Here is a 23,010-nt window from a genome sequence, read left to right on the forward strand (position 1 = left end):
GCACCCCGCGTGCAGTGATCGTCTGCCTGGCTTCCATGGCGGCGCGGGCGAGGAGCAGCGCCGGCGCGCGGCACGCGGCCACCAACGGCGACGCCAACGCAGAGACGTCCCTGGTGCGATGCACGCACGCAACCTGGATTTCACCGTTGACGTCACCGCACGTGCATGTGTGTGTGTATGTACATGTACAAGTGCACGTGCCCAGTGTCATTTCAAATGCGTGTGCGCACGCACTCTCACATGACACGTACGTCAAAGATCCCCGTGTGCACGCGTGCGCAGGTGTAGCCTGTGCCGAGTCTCCCCGCCCATGTTCGATAGCTGCAACCGTAGCAGCGGTCCTAGGCACCGGCCATTGAGTGGTGGTGGTAGCGGTGGTGGTAGTGGTGGTGGCAGTTGTGTGATGCTTGCGTGTGGTGGTTGCCGCGCATGACCGAGGGGGGCCGTGTGTGCGTGTGACGCAGGCTGGCGTGACGCACCTGGAGGGGAGCCTCCTCGTCAAGGTGGAAGAGGTGGACCGGCGGCACGGAGACCCAGGTACCGCCCCCCCCCCACACCCTCCACGCACCGATCCCCTCGGTCGTCCAGAGTAGACCCGTAACACGCTCATCAAATCGGTCACGCGACAATCATCCAATGGACCGCATTTGTCGATGCGCGCGATTCAATGAACCCTTTACAAAGACGAAACCGCGTGCGGAAACGTGCAACGGGATTTGTGCGTGCGACGCCGTCCGTCTTATTCCCTGCCGCCTCGGCGCTCGACAAACAGCGATCGCTTTTTTTGAGTTTTGCTTTCCACCCCCCCCCCCCCCCCCCCGCTGCAGAGGGGCTCAGCGAGATGGAGATGGAAGGAGGAGTCGTCTTGTCACTGAAAAGGTGAGGCCCAGCCCGTCAGTACCATCCTCTTGGACGCACTCCATCCTTGGACTGCCGCTCCCCCCTTGGTCTCGGCCACTGGCCACCATCCCTTCTTAGCCAGTGTTACGCAACCTGCCCAAGCCCAACTTTTATATTTCTCACGGTTAACTGTGATTGCGTCTCTTACGTGCTTGGACGGTGGTGGCTATGCAAGTGGCCTGTAATCCAGCGCTAGAGGTAGCAGCAGCGAGGGGTTGACGGAACACACAAGGACGTCGAGAAAATCCCTTCCCCGTGTGCACGTCAAGGGGGTGGTGCCATACACTGGCTGGTCCGAAGGCGGTACGGCAAAGTGCGGACTCCACTCGTTCCGCCTGTAGGGGCTAGGGCGTCGCCCCCTCGTACCGCGTGCCCCGGTTTCCTGCCACATTAATGGGAGTTGCCCGAACATCCCGATGTGTAGGTCCACAGAGCTTGGGCAATCGTCGGTAGCGCCGCTTCTGGCTGCCTCCGCCACGAGCGCGTCTGTGGTTTCTCACGTGAACTGCACGGCGCCAGACTGATATGTAACGTGAACTCGCGTCGTGTTCTCCTGTGCGTGGGGCTCATCGTCTGTAATTGCAAGCGTGCACCCTCTCCCTGTTTCTTTGCGCGCCTTTCACAGATTTTGTTCGCCGAACATCAAGAGAACGTTTAACGAGCTTGAAGACGACGACCAAAACCTGGCAAGTGAAGCGATTATATACAAAAAAAACGAAATGTTACGTTTGCAAAGTGCGTGCATGCACAAGTGTGTGTGTATGTGTATATCACACATGCTGTGGGGATTGGTGGCGCAGAGGTTAGCGCACTGCACTACAAAGCTGGCGACACAAGTTTTATTGCCCATGACGAATATCTGAACAGGTCCTGGGCCTCCCCTAGGTCGACTCAGCATTAAATTATTAACTGGCGCGCTGCGTAAACATCAGAACTGTGGAGACAAAGGTCGTGGTTCCAGCCACACCTCCCCCTCGCGAACAGCACTTGCCCCAACAGTCTGTTAAGGCTGCACGGGGGATCTTTGTCTATGCATGCATGTACACGTGTGTGTATGTAGCCGAGACGAGAGAGAATATGTGGGTGGTGGTGATGACTGTGTGTGTGTGTGTGCGCGTCGCAGGACGACGACGACGTGGACGGGGAGAAGAGGAGCCGCGTGGCGCAGGCTCAGGAGCTGCCCGAAGATCTGAGTCTGGCGACAGGAATCCACGGGCGAGACGGTGGTGCGGACAGCGTCTCAACCACTCTCACACACTCGCTCGGATAGCCACTCACTCACTCAGTCACTCACTCACTCGTACACTCACTCACTCGTACACTCGTACACTCGTACACTCACTCACTCGTACACTCGTACACTCACTCGTACACTCACTCACTCGTACACTCACTCGTACACTCACTCACTCGTACACTCACTCACTCGTACACTCGTACACTCACTCACTCGTACACTCGTACACTCACTCGTACACTCACTCACTCGTACTCACTCACTCACTCGTACACTCACTCACTCACTCGTACACTCACTCGTACACTCACTCACTCGTACACTCACTCACTCGCTCGGATAGCCACTCACTCACTCACTTGTACACTCACTCGTACACTCACTCGTACACTCACTCACTCGTACACTCACTCGTACACTCACTCACTCGTACACTCACTCACTCGCTCACTCGTACACTCACTCACTCGTACACTCACTCGCTCAGATAGCCACTCACTCGTACACTCACTCACTCGTACACTCACTCACTCGTACACTCGCTCGGATAGCCACTCACTCGTACACTCACTCACTCATACACTCGCTCACTTGTACACTCACTCGTACACTCACTCGGATAGCCACTCACTCGTACACTCACTCACTCATACACTCGCTCACTCGTACACTCACTCATACACTCACTCGGATAGCCACTCACTCGTACACTCACTCACTCATACACTCGCTCACTCGTACACTCACTCATACACTCACTCGGATAGCCACTCACTCGTACACTCACTCACTCATACACTCGCTCACTCGTACACTCACTCATACACTCACTCATACACTCGCTCACTCGTACACTCACTCGGATAGCCACTCACTCGTACACTCACTCACTCATACACTCGCTCACTCGTACACTCACTCATACACTCACTCGGATAGCCACTCACTCGTACACTCACTCACTCATACACTCGCTCACTCGTACACTCACTCATACACTCACTCGGATAGCCACTCACTCGTACACTCACTCACTCATTCACTCGCACACTCGTACACTCACTCATACACTCACTCGGATAGCCACTCACTCGTACACTCACTCACTCATACACTCGCTCACTCGTACACTCACTCATACACTCACTCGGATAGCCACTCACTCGTACACTCACTCACTCATACACTCGCTCACTCGTACACTCACTCGTACACTCACTCGGATAGCCACTCACTCGTACACTCACTCACTCATACACTCGCTCACTCGTACACTCACTCATACACTCACTCGGATAGCCACTCACTCGTACACTCACTCACTCATACACTCGCTCACTCGTACACTCACTCGTACACTCACTCGGATAGCCACTCACTCGTACACTCACTCACTCATACACTCGCTCACTCGTACACTCACTCATACACTCACTCGGATAGCCACTCACTCGTACACTCACTCACTCATACACTCGCTCACTCGTACACTCACTCATACACTCACTCGGATAGCCACTCACTCGTACACTCACTCACTCATACACTCGCTCACTCGTACACTCACTCATACACTCACTCGGATAGCCACTCACTCGTACACTCACTCACTCATACACTCGCTCACTCGTACACTCACTCGTACACTCACTCGGATAGCCACTCACTCGTACACTCACTCACTCATACACTCGCTCACTCGTACACTCACTCATACACTCACTCGGATAGCCACTCACTCGTACACTCACTCACTCATACACTCGCTCACTCGTACACTCACTCATACACTCACTCGGATAGCCACTCACTCGTACACTCACTCACTCATACACTCGCTCACTCGTACACTCACTCATACACTCACTCGGATAGCCACTCACTCGTACACTCACTCACTCATACACTCGCTCACTCGTACACTCACTCATACACTCACTCGGATAGCCACTCACTCGTACACTCACTCACTCATACACTCGCTCACTCGTACACTCACTCATACACTCACTCGGATAGCCACTCACTCGTACACTCACTCACTCATTCACTCGCACACTCGTACACTCACTCATACACTCACTCGGATAGCCACTCACTCGTACACTCACTCACTCATACACTCGCTCACTCGTACACTCACTCGCTTCCTCCTATCGTCGCACTCATGCTCACTCACACACTCATGCTCACTCAGTCACTCTCAAACTCACTCATGCTCACTCACTCATACAGTCAATCAATCACTCACTCGTACACTCACTCACACACTCATAGTCACTCGTATGCTCACTCATATAGCCACTCACTCATACAGCCACTCACTCATATAGCCACGCTCAAGCTAACTTCACTCGGTTACACACCCGCACACCGACACACTTACTGATTTACTCTCTTACGCACACACTCATCCACACACTCGTATTACCGTACACTCGCTTACCTACACACTCGCTATCTCACACTCACTACCCAGAACAACCGTGGTTCACCACGAAGTGGCGGTGACTTCACCACGGCGGTTGTGCCATGCTCGGTGCACTTTGAGGCCACGTAAAGCGTCCAAGGGCTCGCTTGCAGGAGTTCACGGAACAGACCCAGTGTGGCATGGGTTGACGGACTTGAGATGACTGGCAGATGCGCCAACTGTGCCAACTCGCTACACACAACAACGGCCATTCGCCACTAAGTGGCGGTGACGTCACTACGACGCTTGTGCCAGGCTATGTGCACATTGAAGCCACGTGAAGTGTCGAACGCCCGCCCGCGGGCAGGAGGTCACAGGCCCGACCCTCTCGCTTCGTTAACGACCGTCGCTCTTGTCTTGTTGCCACCCACCTGACCCTCGACCGCAGTCATCAAGGAGCAGCAGCTGTCCAATCAGCAGTCGCCTTGCAGAAGGCTTCAGGCGGCGAAGGACGCGAAAGCCAACACGATGATGCGACACAGGGGGCTCATAACGACCGCGCCCTCCTGCAAGGTGAAGCCGGGCAAGCGGCTGTGAGAGGGAGGGGGGCCCGGACCCCTCTCCCACCGCCAGCCTCGACAAAAAGCCAACATCTACATTTAGACCAGAGCGCCGCCCCCCCCACCCCCCCCCCCCCCGTGTGTACATGAGTTTGTGTCGACGGTGACAGACGGACGCTGCGGTGTGCGCGATCCAGAGGGTCCCAGCTTCGGTCTCTCGGTGTGCGTGCGCTCGGCCGTTGAATTTCAACGGCGCAGGTTTCTTAAAATCCGCTACCCGCCATCTCGTCTGTACACCCAGCAGCGTAAAAGGGTTCGCCACGGCACCGCGTTCGGTCGCGTACAACGCCCGCCTCTTCGAAGGCACCGGCGGTGGCCAGCGTGGAAGAGTAGACCAAATACAATCTAGGAGGGAGGGGGTGGGAGGGGGCCCACACAGAGCTCCCTGGAGCGTTGTTCAGGGCCCCCCCTCCGCCAACAGTAGCGTGAGCAAGCAGTTGCAGGGAAGCACCTTTTACATTTGGATTGTTTTTAGACACCAAGGTCAAAATAAGAAGTTAAGGGGGGGGGCGCAGGTGGGGGGGGGGGGGGGGGGCTCACGTGCTGCTGGTGAAGGCCGGGGCGATGCGGCCGTGGGGGCGATGGGGGGAGCGAACCCCGGCCTTGGGAGGAGCGCGCGGTGACCTTTTAAACACGAACAACGGAGTCGAGCAGCGTCGTCGTCGTCGAATGTTTTATGTTTTATCTTCCGGACTCGATCTCGAACCGCGTTTTGTAACTTAACCGCGGGGGGCGGGGGGGGAACCGGTTGTCGGAAAAATAAAGTTGCCGTCGTTTTTATAAATATTCTGTGCCCGCCCGCTCCCACCCGCGCTTGACGCGTCTTGAACAAAGATTAACCTTCAAAAAGCCGAGCGGGGAAACTGAGCTAGTGGCCAATCGAGACGAGAGCCCCCAGGGGTCAATGAAACCACCCCCCAACCCCCCCCGATACTAACGAACGCCTTTACGCGGCGTTCCGCCGTGAAGCGGGGATGTGAACTCTCCATCGCCCGTGGGTAGACTGTAACCCCCCCCTCCCCCCCCGGGAGTTGCGGATTTCCAGCGCTTGCAAAACATTTTTATAACGCGTGGTTACATGCGAGCGGGTGCGGGTTGAATCAGTCAGCCACTCCTCACTCGTCGAGGGTCCACCGATCTCGGTGCCCACGTGACCGCAAAACGCAGCGGCAAGTCCACCGGTGACTTTGAAGATGCAATACAATGGGACGAGACGTTCTACGTCTGAACCCCACCCCCGACGCCAACGCGGTCTGTATATTCCGGATGTCGTGGTGGGCATCAACCGCGTTTTGTTTTAACCAGGGATGCCCGGCTTCCGAATGAACCCGGTAAATTGTAGAGTCGACTGTTGCCCCATTAGGGCAAGTGAATATAGGAAAAAGAAATGTGGAATGTTATATTTACCGCTGCGTAAAAAATACAAATATATATTGTACCGGGTAGCCCCCACCGCCACTGAAGCAGCCTTTTGAGAGACCAACGAATGTAAGCCCCGTCCGCTGGCCATCGCTAAAAAAGTGCGAAGTGCAGCAACACACACGGGGGTGGTACAGGTGTGTATTGCAGGTGTGTAGTGCAGTGATACACAGGGTAGTACAGGTGTGTAGTGCAGTGATACACACGGGGGTGGTACAGGTGTGTAGTGCAGTGATACACACGGGGGTGGTACAGGTGCGTAGTGCAGCAACACACGGGGGTGGTACAGGTGCGTAGTGCAGCGACACGCACGGGGGTGGTACAGGTGTGTAGTGCAGTGACACACGGGATGGTACAGGTGTGTAGTGCAGTGATACACACGGGGGTGGTACAGGTGCGTAGTGCAGCGACACACACGGGGGTGGTACAGGGTGGGGGGCGGAGGATCGCATCGTTTGTGCACTTTAACTCGCGCACCGTGGGACCACAGCGGGAGTCGAACTCTCAACCCAGGTAAAATCAACCCCCAGTGGGTTCTTTGGGGGTGTGCGAGCTGGTGCCTTCCCTTGTACCAAGCTTGTGAGCTGGTGCCTGCCCTTGTACCAAGTTGTTGCTGCCCTTCTCTGTCCGAGCGTCACCACCGTGCCAGCCTTTCCCGCGGGGTCACTTTGCTCGCGTCCCGTGTCAACGCATCCGACAAAGTCGCTTGGTCGCGGCCCGACTCTCGGCTCGCTCGTGTTACTTTGAAATATGTATATATATTACGTAAAGCGTTTAACGTCAACGTCTCCGCTGAGACGCTCGTAGTCAGCCACTGCACGATGTTTTTGATGTCGCGATGACCGCAGACGCTTCCGGGGTTAGGTTCAAACCCAAAACCACGAGCCTCGCCCGAGCCGTAACCCTTCCTCCGTCCCGACCCCAAAGCGCGGCCGCGGTGCGTACTCGCACCGCTGTTGGGACACAACAAAAACAATGAAGACTGATGTTGAGGTGCAACCGTTGCAGCTACAATTCCACATGGGATGGGAAGGGGGGGGATGGAGGCGTGAATTGTGAGATTCACGCGCTGCGATAGCGAATGCTCATCACTGCCAGTTAGCCACGCGAAGAGACGCTCTCCGCTTGTTGAATCGTACGAAATTTTTATTTTTAATTTACAGACCTTTCTCACTCCACTGCTGGATGAAGGCCTCCCAAATGTTTTTGTCTTTCGGGGGGGGGGGGGTTGTGTGTTGTTGTCCATACTTCACCTGCCCGGTCGACGCGGTGGTGGTGGAAGCGCGGGTTCGGTTTAGACGGCGCTTGGTGCTGGTGACGGCGGCGGTGGTTGTGAATTGAACGGAGGTTTCGCGGGTTCGTAGCGTGGGTTCGTAGCACGGGTTCGTAGGCACCACTCTGGCAATTCAAAGACTTGCCAGCGCGGACGAATGGAAATGCCGTCGGCTTAAAGCGTCGACGGGAAGACAACTCGCTCGGACGTCCGGCGCTTACGCCCAGTCGCCCAGTGTTCCGTCGACCCGAGCAGACTTGGGATTAAGAAACGACTTCAGGAGGAGACTGCCGCACGGCTTCTCCGACGCGCTTTTCGAACCACGCGTGGTTCGGCGCGACGTCCCGACGCTTCGCTCCACGTTGCCTGACCAAAGTTGATTGAAGGAGCCATCCGGGGGGCACGCGGAACGAAACAGCGCGGACGTCGTGCCGAACGGAGCGTGGCACGGCCCGAAAACAGGTTTGGCGGCGTTCAGAATGTGTGTGCCCAACTTACCTGGGATTTGAATAAGATGGGCCTGTAAATACAAATTCTGGACGCCGCAGCCAAGATCTGTCAATCAGGTGCAGCTTGAGCAAGCATGAAAGTTTTGTGGGTTGAGAAATATGTCGTTAGTGAGAAGTTGCACTCCGGCCGAAAATATATCATTTGGGAGACGTCCCAAGCGGTTGTCGTTTACCGAACCGTCAAATGAGGGCGCTTTAAATGTCGCAATAATACAGGCGTGAACTCCACCTCAAGCTCTCGAGCCACCCATGGTCGTTGCCTCAGCATCCGTCGTTAAACCCAGGAACTCGCCCAGGAAAGCCTCACCGAGTCTCAGGGCTCCGTTTTTAAGGAGTGTCCTGCCAAATTGGGACGCTTTGGCCATCACTTCCACAAACTCAGAGTTTGGCTTTCGTTGTGGGAGATAACCGGGGAAAACCCACCGAGCTTTGTACAAGGGGTCGACAAACACCCGGCAAGCCCCATGGTGTTGCCCGCCCATCCAATCGCTAAACAGGCTCGCCGCCGCTTAGCTTCCAAAATCCGGCAAGATCGGGCACATTGAGGGCATAGGAATCGAAAGCTTTCGATTCTCACACAGACACACGAGTGGATACAATTATCACGAGAGTCATCGTTATCGATTACTAATCGACCGGACAGCAGGGCAGCGATGCTTGAGGTGCGCTTCATGTCGACCGAAACGGAGAGGGATTCGATCGAGAGCTCTCGACTTGTCAAACGGAGGCGTTCACGGTGCAGTCGAGCTCACCCCTGGCGCGTCTCTCAATCAAACAGCCTTCGGTTGGATTCCAGTTCATATTGAGCTTGGTTACTCATCAACAGCTCGGACTGCGAGTTCAACTCCGGCTCTCTCGATCAACAATTTATTTCTTTGTCCTTTTACCCCAAAGTGTGCACCTTTGTTTCCGACGCGCAATCGTGGCGGTCGTGCCGACCGTAAGTGGAGGGATCCATTTGTAAAGTGTCACAGCGCTGTTGTGTGACCCCCTCACCCCCGCCCCCCACGTGTTCAAGAATGGAGGAGCCTTCACAAGGCCTTTTTTTAATCTTCACGACAGTAGGGGGCGCACTTTTCCACACTTTGCTGTGAGATCGCCGTTTGCTTTGCATGACGGTCAAATCGTGCATTTTACATTCTCATGAAGATGCCAAATTTCGGTGAAGACAATCAACAAAAAGTTAGTTGTATTTACTTGCAGTCAGTGGTGGCCGGGCTGAGACCACGGCCGCGTGCCTTTAACCACGGATTCACAGCAGTGCCGGCTCCGCCGATTAGTGGCCCGGCATTGCCGCCTACCGTGACCGCATTCGGGGGAAGGGAGCGAGGGGAGAGGAGAGCCCGGTGGGGTGCCTGGGCCACTCGAGGGCAGTGACAACGCCCGAGCACTCCACAGCCGACGGCCACTGCGCTCGGCCCCTCTCGAGCGAACCGGGCCCGCTTGTTTTGAATGTACACAATTTACAAACCACTTGTTTATATATGCCTCGCCTCCACCCCCCCCCCCCCCCCTTCTCATTGCCGAGGGGAACCTTGTTGGTTGGCGTAGCCTTTGACGCGGCCGTGCCCCCTTCACGTCTCTGGATATTTATTTGCGGATGAAGGCTTTGGCTAAGATTAGGGTCCAGCCGCTTGTAGCCCCCTGCACGTTCAGCGTGCTTGGTGCTATTTTTAAATGTCTTTCTCGCTCGTTATTTTGTTTATTTTTATTTGTAAAACTAGCTCGGAGAGGGGGGGTGTTGGGGCGGGGGAAATTGAATCTCTGTCGCACTCCTATTTTCGTTCGATCGTCACGTTTCGGAAAATATTGAAATAAAGATTACGTTGAAATTACAACTCGACTGATGATGCGTGGTGACGTCACAGTCGTGTGACGTCACAGTTGTCCCATTTATTTGTATGTAGAAAAGCTCTCGCCGAGTGTTAAGACTTTTTTCACGAGAGCCCTGACTACATTCTGTTCTTGCTACGGTGGCAGCGATGCGTTCGGGAGCTTGAAATGCCAATGCTTAAGTCCGCGAGCCACGATGTTTTGGCCCAATTCCACGAAAGAGTGTTTGGCTTCGTGTGCGTGGGAAACGAAAGTTCCCAGAGTACACCCACCACCACCACCCATGCTAATCTCTGCACGGATGGGATTCAACGATGCACTGTTGACCTGCTATTCTCTGGCCACCTTTGAAGCCCAACCATTTCCCTTTACCGACATCACGCCGACAGCCAAAATATAAATGCGCGCAAAGCCAAACGCAGGAATCCCAAAACAATGTCCCAGGTTGGCAATTGACGATGAGCCCACGTCACAAATACCTCGGCGCAGTGCAAGTCCAGACTCCGGTCCAGAAAGACTGCAAGCGTTCCGCCTGGGGCTTCACAAACATCCCAAGCGCGGATGTTGTACTCGATGTCAGAGCCCAGCCCGTGCACACAAGTCTGTGCGAAACCCCCGGATTGCATCGTGCATCGGTTTCTCCGGATCGGAGACTCACATCGCCGTCAGAAACGGAGCCAGATTCAGTTAGGGCAGCCGAGAAGGCCCTGGTAAGGGTTCGAAGACACAACAACGTTCAAAATGTAACACTCATGCATCGTGCAGACCTGATTTGATTTATACAGACGATGGCTTTACAATCACACACAGCAGTTTCACTATATTGGTGTTGGTGGCAGTGATGGGGGTGACTCCTTAATCACATTAAACCAAAACATAAAAAAAAATTACCAAGAAAAGGTCAAGCTCATACACAAAGATCCCCCGTGTAGCCTGTAACAGACTTGGGGCAAGTGCTGCTTGCTAGCACCTACGAAGGCCGGCACGGTACACGAGGGGGTGGGTGTCCAACACCACGCCCGGCCGCCTTTGTCTCCCCAGTACTGATGTTTACACACCACAGCAGATACTCATTTGAGGCCGAGTCGACCTAGTGGAGGACCAGGAGCAGTTCAAATATGCATCACTTCTTGGCAGTGTCGGATGAAGCTAGTGCGGGGCTTGTAGCATATATTATAAAGGGGCGCTAAATAAATAAATAAACTCAAATATTTTAAAATGTACTTGCATAGTAAAATAATTGTATTTTTTTCATTTGCTATACAGCCAGATAATACGAAAAATCGCTAACCTTAAACACCCAATCGTTCATAAAAATTGAAGGCAGTATAGTACTGTAGTAATAGAGCAAGTGCAGAATCACTGAACCGGAATTGACAGCTTGAAAGTGCGGGGCCTGTAGCAACTTGTGCTACTGGGACAATCCGGCACTGCTTATAGGTCGTGAGCGGGACTCGAACTCGGGTGGTCTTTGGGTTATTGGCGCAGCGCGCTAACCACCACTGCACCACTGCTCCCCCCCACACAACCACCATTCGCCACTAAGTGGCGATGTCACCACGGCGCCTGTGCCAGGCTTGGTGCACCTACAGAGACATATACGCATATACACACACATTCATAGGTGACCATCGTTTTATATATTGCGTGCAGGACCGACTTGTAACGATACATATACCGTATAGATTTTTATATATATATATAAAAAATATTTACCGTGCCTTATAAATAAAACGATAGTAAACTCCGCCCCCTTCACAGTCGAGATCGTACGCCCCAGACGCTCAACCGAACTCGTCACCGACTGAAATTGGAAGCGAAAAAAATGACGATGACACTTGGGAGCCCCCCCCCCCCCCCGCAACACAGCGGATTGTTGCAACGCGCTGGCCCATGGAAGCAGGGCATGGCCGGTTTATTCCGCCCCCCCGCCCCCCCAACAGAAGCACGAATTTCTAAACACCAGAGGTCACAAACGGGTTTTGATTCCTTACCCGTACCCGGCCGCACCAGGGTCGCAAACGGGTACCCATACCCGCATCCGGCCGTACCCGTACCCTACCCGGCCGGGTAAGGTACGGGTATCGGGTGCCTGATTGCGACCTCTGGGATGAAGCCATGTTGCAGGCGCGGGTGGGTTGATTCTAGGAACTTGAATTGTGAGAAGAGACAAGACGTTGGGAAATGAGTGACAAACGGTGACTCACCAGTGACTCACGGTCTACCCGTACCCGGCCGCACCAGGGTCGCAAACGGGTACCCGTACCCGGCCGGGTACGGGTAGCCGGGTATCGGGTAGGGTACGGGTATCGGGTACCCGGTTGCGACCTCTGATGAACACTCTACGAAGATTCGTCTGCCCGAGTGCTGGTGGATATCGACCACCACGTGACTTTCCCTCCCCATGGCCATAAAAGTAATAGCGACAATTGTAAAGTAGAAACGTTGGGAATGTGCTTTTGTTTTTCTTCAACGTGACCGCGACTTTGGCTTGGTACAGGCAGCTGTTATTTAGCTTGGAAAGGCGTCAGAGGCAAATTATGTTTGTGTTCTTGCACAAGAGGGCAAATTGTGCTCGTCGGCTGGGGTTTTTATTGGCGCGAGGCAGTGAACGCCAATCCGCAACAATCCGCTATCATTGTTACACACGGTGGGTGGCCAACTCTTGACTGAAGCTAATCCGGGAGGATTTTTATTATTTTTTTACAACATGATGCAATGTTGTACTGTTCAACCCCGTTGACAAAATCAATGTCGAGCCACCATCTTATCGCGTGGGTGTAAGGATTGTCATTGATAAAAAAAATGAACTTCTGTATAAATCATGGTCATTGGGATCTACGGATAAAATGCGGTTTAACACGTATGCTTTTGCGACCAATGTCATCCATAATACAGGTTTTTTTTTGTTAGATCGTGTAAATATATAAATGTGTCGTTAAACCCGCCACCACCCGACACAGCCAATTACAGTAGTCAGGGTTGTCACGTAAACACAACATGCCAATTCGTTACTAGTCCAGCAACGCCGGTGTGTTGCAGAGCAAAGCCACAACATTTACAATCTGAGTTCGACGTTTCGCCAGATTTGGTTGTCGCCTGATGAAACTAGTTTTAATTACTGGCGAAACGTCGTACTCAGATTGTAAATGTTGTGGCTTGGCTTTCCAACACACCGGTGTGCTGTACTAGTATACTACACTATACACTACACTAGTGCTGTACTAGTGACGAATTGGCCACGTTCTGTTTACGTGACAACCCTTACTAGTTGGCTGTGTCGGGTGGTGGCGGGTTTAACGACACATTTATATTTACGCAATCTAACCCAAAAAAACCCCTGTATTATGCACAAATGTTAATTAGTATCCATTTATTTTACAAAAATATCCTCTTAAAATCTTCCGGATTGCTCTCAATAGTCACCGGGAGATCGTTGCAAATTCCGGGAGAGACTCCCGGCCAATCCGGGAGTGGTTGGCAACGCGACTGAAACCACGGGGACCACGAAGGCCGAGGCGGACGTGGTGGGAATTCAAGGGAACAGCGTGACGTCACCTCGGGTGGGAGGAGTTGCTTTGGAAGCGACGAGACACAAGTGACATCGTGTCCTGTGACGTCAGAAGTTTCGGATCAATCGGAAATCGAACTTTTTCCTTTTTTTTCCCTTGATCAACCGAAATGTCGTTTCTACATCGGCCCGATTTTCAGATATCTTTGTTTGGTTCATCTGAAAATCGGCACCACATACCTCGGATATGTGCGCGTATCACAAAGAACACCGCAGCGTTCGATACAAAAGACACTTTGTAAAAATGTGAATTTTCAACTTCTTGGCTTGAACCCGCTTTCGTGTTTTCTCAATCCTTCTTCCCACGCACATCCTGCAGCATGCAAATTCATCTTCACAGCAGTGTTTATGCGTGTACCAGAGTTGCTCCACTCATGTCACAATCACAGTGACGGGTTATGAGCCGACTCACACATAGACGAGTACATTTAAATACGGGGTGGTCCAGATGTCTTGTGACTTTCCCCCATTGAATTCTGTAAAACATAATCTTTTCTTAAAGGGTTATTTAAAACATAAATGAATATGCAAAGGTAAAAAAAAATGTCAGGGGTCAATTGAGGGGAGGGGGGTGGCCACAAGACATCTGGACCACTTTATATGGTGACCTGTAAACAAGAAGCACATCAAAAACAACATTCGGCATTAATACTTCCTTCGTTTGTGTACATGCTCAACTTATTTCCCACCGTACGTAGCCAACCGTGCTAACCGGCGGTGCGGGACTTTGTCAATTCCGCTGCTGGAGGAATGCCTCCCTCCGTGTGCCGTGTCCGCTTTCGGGGTTCCTTCACCATACTTCACCGCAATGGCGACAGCGGGGCTGGCGAAGGGGAACGGGCGGCGCAGGACCGGTTGAGATATCGCTCGCCAATCACGTTGCCCGCGGCTTGGAAATGGAACCGCGGTTTTTGGTCTTACCACGCCGCGTGCCAACCACTGCGCCGCCAATCTCCCCGCTGAAAGTTGTCCCCCAGGGCTTCATGTGGACATGAAGCCCTGGGGGATTGATGGGATCGCGGGAACCTGGAGGAAATATTCCAAACGGCCCGACGATGGATAGCTTTAGCGACGACTACGACTAGGTAGGACTCGGGTTAGACGACTTCTCTCTCTCTCTCTATCTCTCTGCTCTGGGCCACTGCCCGAAACGTCAGGTTGTTCGTTTCTATTGTAAGGCGGCGGCAATGGCGAAAGCGGCGATGTCTTTGTTCACGTGTGCGGTATTACTGCCGAAATTCGTTTTTTTATTCTAGATGCAGATCCAACCCCCCCCCCCCCCGCACATCGCCGTATCGACTCTTAGCGAGCACCTGATTAACGGGCGGTGCCGTCAGCACCACATTCCAGGCGACCTCTCTCTCTTCCCAATGCTTAATATTTACACAATGTACCGTTTTTAAGGCCGAGTTGACCTAGGAGAGGCCCAGAACCGGTTCACATACCACTCGCCACCAATTCTAGCATTGGTCGGTAATCCAACTCGGGTTCGATTACACAACGCGCTCGCCACTGCACCTCCGCTTCCCACACATGTGTTTATACTGAGCACACGCACACACACACGTATACGTACGCACCCGCATACCTGCCGGCTGGGGTATTCTCGACAGCTGGGGGGGGGGGGGGGGTGGGGAACTTATTTGGTCCAAGGAGCCAGATGCGGCCCACAAATTAACTTCATCATGACCTACCACTACAAAACAAACTTTACCCCCATCGCCGCAAGCGTCGAAGCCGCACCAATCGAGCGTGGGGAATATTGTGGACCTGGCAACGGGACGCCACCGTGTTCAAAACTTGAGCTCACCTCGACCACTTCCATCACTTCAAGGGACCTCTCGAAGGGAGGTATCTGAAAACTCGATTTGAGGCAAGGAAAAGGTTCCTCAACCACCGGCTCGACAGAAAATCCTGCCTTGACGCCTTCAACGTAAGACGGCAAGGACCTCAGAACGACAGCGATCATCACCGCCACCGTCGTGTCCTCGGCTCCCCGCAGCGTTGCCCACAACTCCCTGGGGACAGACAGGCTGGGCCACAGACCGTCATCAACACAATTATACGAACCATAATTACAATCATCACAAGCAACGGAGGCATTAAAACAGCGTCGCGTTTAAGATGTGCCCGACGTGTAATTCCTTTCCGGTGGCAGTGTTCGCACGGCTCGGCCGAGATGGCACCCAACGATCCGAGCAGCGATTCTTCATGGCGAGGGGGGGGGGAAGGACGTTTTTTTTTTTAAGTAGAGTCTTCGTGTTTTCAACGCCAGGTAAACGTCGCGCCGAGCGTTCCGTCTCGGGGGAATGAGCGGGACAGCGTGGGGGGATGATGGCGGGACACAGCGGGGTGGATCTTCACAATGGCCGACATTAACTAAAAGGCACGGGGGACGACAGGGGGGTAGCACACGACACAAATCAAATGAACGTTAAAAATAAATCGCAGCAAAACTAAAACGGACAAAATCGACAATGGAAAGGAGATGGCGTGCAGACAAAAAACATGTAAAAGTTCAAGTTAAAAAATAATATGCGTGTGTGCTCAAAAATGAAACAATTTAAAAGTGCGAGGGACACGGGGTGAAATAAGAGACAATGACAACGGTGGAGAACGGAATGACTGGCAGAGAACGACAGATGGGAGTGGCGGTTGGAGCCTCTGGCGTTCCTGCACCCAACTCGAGCTGTGAGCGAGCAGCTTTTCTATCCGACGGACGGCCGGCCAGTCCGATGCCCCGCTACCCACGCACGCCGGCTCAGCGCCACAACCAGGCTACGCAAAACGAGCCCTCGTCCCCACGGCAAGCCGGTCCCCTAACCGAACCGATCCCGTGCGGTTCGTGAGAATAGCGGCACTGCGCGAGGGCGAGACCTCGTGGCTCACGGCACGAGGAGGGACGCAGGCCCGGCCCCTTGTGCCATAGGTCGAGACCCGGGCCGCTCCGAGCACGGCGCGAACCGTCGGCGTTACTCGCTTTCCTCTTCGCCATCGACCGTTTCCGGGGAGGCCCCGGCGAGGGGTTCGGTCGATGTTCCGGCACGTGCCGGGACATGAGCGGGGACGGCGGACCGGGCGACCATCGCCGACGAGAAAACCGATGCCAGCACGGAGGCGAGCGCGGAGGCCGACCCGGAGCCGTGCGGCGCCGGCTGGCCCGTCGCAAACCCCGACGAGGCCAGCACGGACGCCAGCACGGAGCCCGGCCCGGCAAACATGGCCGGAAGCGACTGCTGCGGCCACGCCGACAACGGCGGCTCCGGAACCGTCGTCGCCGAGAGCGACGACGGCGGTTCCGGAGACGTCGACGCGGCCGGAACGGAAGCGGCCGTCGCGCCTTCCGGCTCGGGATCCGGCTCGGGATTCGGCTCGGGATCCGGCTCGGCCACGGCCGGATCCGAGGGTCGGGCCTCCCCGGCCGGCGTGCACGGGGTCCCCAAGTCCGAGCCGGAATCCGTCTCGGACTCGCGCCCGGCCCAGCACTCCAGCGCCGACACCGAACCGTACGTGCACGCCGACGCCAGCTCCCCCGCCGATCCGGTCCACGCCGCGGCGGCGGCCGCCATGGCGGAGGCGCCGCGCTCCAGCGATGCTGACCTGGTCTTGGCGGCGGCGGCGGCATTGGGCGGCGGCGGGCGGGCCTGGCGCCGGAACGAGTCCTTGGTGGCCTGGGCCCGGCCAGAGGCGCGGGGAGAGCCGCGCAGGAATTGGTCGGCGAGGCCCGGCGGCTTCTTGGGCACACGCTTGAGCAGACGGGACACCCACTGCTTCTGCTCGTCCGGCGTGGACGCCAGCAGCAGCAGCACCTTGGCGCTGGTCATGTCGAAGGTCACTGCGGTGTGGGAGGGAGCGGACAGTGGGGAGGGGGACGGGTGGGGAGAGAGAGAGACAGGGGAGAGACGCGTCCGTGGTGATATTGAAACGCTAAGGTTGAAAGCGTCGATGCGCCAGCTCTGTCCGTCTGCCAAACGTGCGCCATGCAGTGCTGCAAGGTCACCACCACCCCGGGGCGTCTCGGATCGCCTTGCGTGCGATAAGCGAGTCGCGTAACATCGCATCTCACACATTTGAAAGGACCCCCCCATGAATCAGACCTCTTGCGAGCAAGATTGGCTGGTGAATGGGATGACCGGTGATTGAGATGATCGGTGATCGGGATCACCAGGTGAGCGGGATTCACCGGCGTACGCGATCACCGGGAGAACGGCCCCGTGGGTGGGGCGCGCGCCGAGACTCACCCTTGCAGAGCGGCACGACCTCCTCGCCGCGCTCCATGTGGTCGCGGTGGCAGCGGAAGTGGCAGCGCTGGCACTCGAGCGCGGCGGGCGGCTTGAAGACGTTCCACAGTGGCTTGGCGCACGCCTCGCAGCCCGTGGGGAAGTGGTAGAGCGTGGGGATGAACTCGTGGCCGCGGTGCGGCAGGCAGGCTGTCGCCGGCGGCGGCGTTGGGGCGCCCGTCGACTCGGGGTCCTGGTCCTTGCGGCTCTCGCCCTCGTTCGCGTACAGGATCTGGGGACAGGAGCGAGGGGAGAGCGAGGGGAGAGGGAGGGGGAGGGGAGAGGGGGGGGAGAGGGGGGGGAGAGGGAGGGGAGAGCGAGGGGAGAGGGAGGGGGAGGGGAGAGGGAGGGGGAGAGGGGGGGGAGAGGGAGGGGAGAGGGGGGGGAGAGGGAGGGGAGAGCGAGGAGAGAGGGAGGGGAGAGGGGGGGAGAGGGAGGGGAGAGGGAGGGGAGAGCGAGGGGAGAGGGAGGGGAGAGGGAGGGGGAGGTGAGAGGGGAGAGGGAGGGGAGAGCGAAGGGGGGGAGAGGGAGGGGAGAGCGAGGGGAGAGCGAGGGGAGAGCGAGGGGAGAGCGAGGGGAGAGCGAGGGGAGAGCGAGGGGAGAGGGAGGGGAGAGCGAAGGGGGGGAGAGGGAGGGGAGAGCGAGGGGAGAGGGAGGGGAGAGCGAATGGGGGGAGAGCGAGGGGAGAGCGTGGTGGTGATATCGACCGTGTTGGTGTTGCCTCTCTCGGCGGTGTTGAAGCACAACCTGCAACGTACCACTCTGTGATCGCCGGAACTGGCAATAGGAGGGCCTTCATCCAGCAGTGGATTGAGGATGACTGATTATGATGACGATGAGGCACGTGGGTTTTTCCAAAGACGTGGTGGAGCAAAATGTTTACGAAGAGGCAAAGCGCAACAGCATCACGACCACCACCTGAAATATCTGCGGGATGTCCTTGGCGTCAGCCCTGTAGACGTCTCCTTGCGTGACCGCCCTCACATGGAACAGTTTGCTGTGAATGCACACGCACGCACAGACACGATCACGCGAACGCACGCACAGACACGATCACGCGAACGCACGCACAGACACGATCACGTGAACGCACGCACAGACACGATCACGCGATCGCACGCACAGACACGATCACGCGAACGCACGCACAGACACGATCACGCGAACGCACGCACAGACACGACCACGCGAACGCGCGCACAGACACGATCACGCGAACGCACGCACAGACACGATCACGCGAACGCACGCACAGACACGATCACGCGAACGCACGCACAGACACGATCACGCGAACGCACGCACAGACAGAATCACGCGAACACACGCACAAACACGATCACGCGAACGCACGCACAGACACGATCACGCGAACGCACGCACAGACACGATCACGCGAACGCACGCACAGACACGATCACGCGAACGCACGCACAGACACGATCACGCGAACGCACGCACAGACACGATCACGCGAACGCACGCACAGACACGATCACGCGAACGCACGCACAGACACGATCACGCGAACGCACGCACAGACACGATCACGCGAACGCACGCACAGACATGATCACGCGAACGCACGCACAGACACGATCACGCGAACGCACGCACAGACACGATCACGCGAACGCGCGCACAGACACGATCACGCGAACGCACGCACAGACACGATCACGCGAACGCACGCACAGACACGATCACGTGAACGCACGCACAGACACGATCACGTGAACACACGCACAGACACGCGAACGCACGCACAGACACGATCACGCGAACGCACGCACAGACACGATCACGCGAACGCACGCACAGACACGATCACGTGAACGCACGCACAGACACGATCACGTGAACACACGCACAGACACGATCACGTGAACGCACGCACAGACACGATCACGTGAACGCACGCACAGACACGATCACGCGAACGCACGCACAGACACGATCACGCGAACGCACGCACAGACACGATCACGCGAACGCACGCACAGACACGATCACGCGAACGCACGCACAGACACGATCACGCGAACGCGCGCACAGACACGATCACGCGAACGCACGCACAGACACGATCACGCGAACGCACGCACAGACACCATCACACGAACGCACGCACAGACACGATCACACGAACGCACGCACAGACACGATCACGCGAACGCACGCAATGCCCGATCGGCACTCAGCGCTCACCACCAGCAATGCACAATGGGAATTACGCAAACGTGTCCCGTGGCCCGGCGGTCGAGCGAGTTCAGATCCCGCTTCAGGTGCCGAGTCCACCTCGCGCCGCACAGGGACAGCTGCCACTGGGGGTGCCCCCTTTCAAATGTGTTGTGAAGGCGCGCTCGCGATCAAAGCCGGAACTCGTGCTTGTGTTTATTATCGGAGCGGCGTTGCCGAGCGAGGGAGGGAAGATGGATGTCTGCGAGCGACTCACTCGAGGTCGATCACCATGCTGGGACTGGCGTGGACTCGGTCCTGCTCGTCGTTGTAGAAGAGGATCTTCTTGCTGCTGACCACCACAAACTGCGGCGGAGACAAACGGTGGTGTGACGCGCGGCGGGGTCGGGGGTCGGGGGGGGACGCACGGCGACACGCACACACGGCCGCACACACGGGCGCAGAGGCCCAAACGTTTGCGCAGAAGCACAAAATGCGCGTGCAGACGCAAGGATTCTGACGCGCGGATATCGCTCGCAGACACGCGGACGTGGTCATCACAAGGGAGATAATGGCAGTCGCCTCCACCGTCACTGGGGTTGCGTGCCGTGTGAGCGGCGCGTGGCGTAAACGGCGGTCACCTGCTTCTTCCAACCGTAGCGCTTGATGTTGCTCTTGTTTGGCAGCGAGAGCCACCCTTCGAGGCGCGAGTCTGGAGGGCAGAGGTCGTCATGGGTTGGGGACACGGGGGGGAGGGTGCAAGACGGCACGGAGAGTCAGGGGTGGCAATAACGGCTCGACTGTGCTGACGATTTCGAACGAAGGTGAAACCGGGGCACCGTCGTACAGACGCATCATTGTCCTGCTGCTGACCACAACGATAAGGAAGACATCGGATGAGGAAAGCCCAGAGGGTGATGAAGGCAACGTTATTTTGGGGGGGGTGGGGGGGGGATTCACAACGAAACCGCGTGTTTGTTTACGGAGTCGCAAGAGCGTCGACTCTGGCGCTCCGTCTTAACGGACGGGTCTCTGGCTGCCACCGTCTCCATCCTCCTCTGCGTTTTCCACAAACGCCCCCTCTGCCCCACTTCAGCTCCTCCAGCATCCCGATCCTCCGCCTACCACTCGTCCCCTTCCCCCTCCGTCCTTCCATCCAACGTCCTCGTTCACCGACCCCGTGGCCTCGTATCGACTGCGTTCAACGCAGATCTTTCTCTCTAGCTCTGGTAAACTTCCATCGGCTTACAAGCACAACAACTTTAAATGTTATAGAGCGTCTCACCGACAAACGTGCCCATGTATACACAGGAATCGGGGAGGGGGGGGGGCGAATGCATTTCTACAGAAAACAAAATAACAAGTACAGATAGAGCGAAAGAAAATAATTTGGTTACGATGCAGAGATGGATTTAACCGCACACAAAGAAGGGGCGCAGCAGCACTGTACGCAAATTTCTGGGTGGATTGGTGGGTAGTTTGCTGGGTGGGTACGTGGGTACGTGGGTAGTTTTCTGGGCAGGTAGGTGGATAGTTTGCTGGGGGGGTAGTTGGGTACGTGGGTAGTTTTCTGGGCAGGTAGGTGGGTAGTTTGCTGGGTGAATAGGTGGGTAGTTTTCTGGGCAGGTAGGTGGGTAGTTTGCTGGGTGGGTAGGTGGGTACGTAGGTAGTTTTCTGGGCAGGTAGGTGGGTAGTTTGCTGGGGGGGTAGTTGGGTACGTGGGTAGTTTTCTGGGCAGGTAGGTGAGTAGTTTGCTGGGTGGGTAGGTGGGTAGTTTTCTGGGCAGGTAGGTGGGTAGTTTGCTGGATGGGTAGGTGGGCACGTGGGTAGTTGTCTGGGCAGGTAGGTGGGTAGTTTGCTGGGTGGGTAGGTGGCTACGTGTATAGGTGGGTGGATAGCTTGGCTAGGCGGGTAGGTGTGTTGCTGGATAGACATGTGTGGGAGAGGTCATCTGCAAAAAAACCACAGAGGCCACAGGCAGCCATAGAGTCAACAGCGCACAGCCGCCGCCGCCACGCTACTCCCACGCACGGCAAATTCCAGCGGGTCGCCCGCCACCAGCGCGCCCGCCACCCCTGCCACGATCCTGTCCTGTGGCAGCCGGCCGCCCTACCTGGCTAATAAATCACGAGGACAACGCTGGCCATTGTGAACGCAGCGTGAGAGCGAGTCTGGGAGGCAGCGTGCATCCAGGAGTACGAGTTTGGCAACTTGTTTGAAGAGTGGAACACTTGGGGGGGGGGGGTATTGGCGTGAAGCGTAGAAACCCGTATTTTTGAAAGGAATATTAAACACAAAAAGACGATAAGGTCGCTCGGAATCAAATTATCGACCTCTGTTCCAGATCAACGGGTATGTCCCACTGGCTCCGTCCGCCGTCCTGAGACGCACCCGCATTCGGACGCCCTGCGAGTCTACGCGGTAATTGTTCATAAAATAATTATATTAATTCAGTTTATCGGACTCTTGGACTTACAATAAAATCCGATACTTCGGAATAATTTTATGATGAAAGTGCAAAAATTGTTGCTTGCTCTTCAACATTGGCCGTGTTTTGGGTGGTTTAGGGTTAAAGTATCAAACAAAAATGGCATTACACCCACACGATGAGATGACCAAAAACACATTAATTATGAATCGTAATATCGGTTGATTGAGCCGACGTATAAAGAGTGAAGAACATGCAGCTGCATTATGCGTCACAAAGCATCTCAAACGAATCGAGCGAGTGGGCGAGCGGGCGGGTCAACCGATCAGCAGACCAGATCAAGCGGAGAACG

General features: G+C 55.7%; 2 protein-coding genes across 3 annotated transcripts in view; one reads left to right on the plus strand and one right to left on the minus strand.

The window, feature by feature from the left end:
- Window positions 1–10,158, plus strand: part of LOC133353294 (uncharacterized) — a 43,520-nt gene extending 33,362 nt beyond the window's left edge. For both annotated transcript variants that reach the window (XM_061569415.1, XM_061569414.1), the window contains 6 exons: window positions 16–113; window positions 465–537; window positions 828–879; window positions 1,526–1,586; window positions 2,024–2,126; window positions 4,996–10,158. In XM_061569415.1, coding sequence (XP_061425399.1) covers window positions 16–113; window positions 465–537; window positions 828–879; window positions 1,526–1,586; window positions 2,024–2,126; window positions 4,996–5,144 — 536 coding nt within the window. In that variant the 3' untranslated portion in view covers window positions 5,145–10,158. The remainder of the gene's footprint in view (window positions 1–15; window positions 114–464; window positions 538–827; window positions 880–1,525; window positions 1,587–2,023; window positions 2,127–4,995) is intronic.
- Window positions 10,159–11,818: 1,660 nt separating this feature from the next.
- The window catches only part of LOC133353186 (rho-associated protein kinase 2-like), a 64,913-nt gene continuing 53,721 nt past the window's right edge, over window positions 11,819–23,010 (minus strand). Inside the window, exons 29-34 of the mRNA XM_061569227.1 lie at window positions 20,872–20,942; window positions 20,508–20,596; window positions 18,971–19,049; window positions 18,014–18,284; window positions 17,373–17,607; window positions 11,819–16,151 (exon numbers count right to left, since the gene is read on the minus strand). Of these exons, the coding sequence (XP_061425211.1) occupies window positions 16,148–16,151; window positions 17,373–17,607; window positions 18,014–18,284; window positions 18,971–19,049; window positions 20,508–20,596; window positions 20,872–20,942 (749 nt within the window). The 3' untranslated portion in view covers window positions 11,819–16,147. The remainder of the gene's footprint in view (window positions 16,152–17,372; window positions 17,608–18,013; window positions 18,285–18,970; window positions 19,050–20,507; window positions 20,597–20,871; window positions 20,943–23,010) is intronic.

The sequence above is a fragment of the Lethenteron reissneri genome, chromosome 43, assembly GCF_015708825.2.
Source record: "Lethenteron reissneri isolate LAM-NWPU_2019-01 chromosome 43, ASM1570882v1, whole genome shotgun sequence".
Classification (NCBI taxonomy): Eukaryota; Metazoa; Chordata; class Hyperoartia; order Petromyzontiformes; family Petromyzontidae; genus Lethenteron; species Lethenteron reissneri.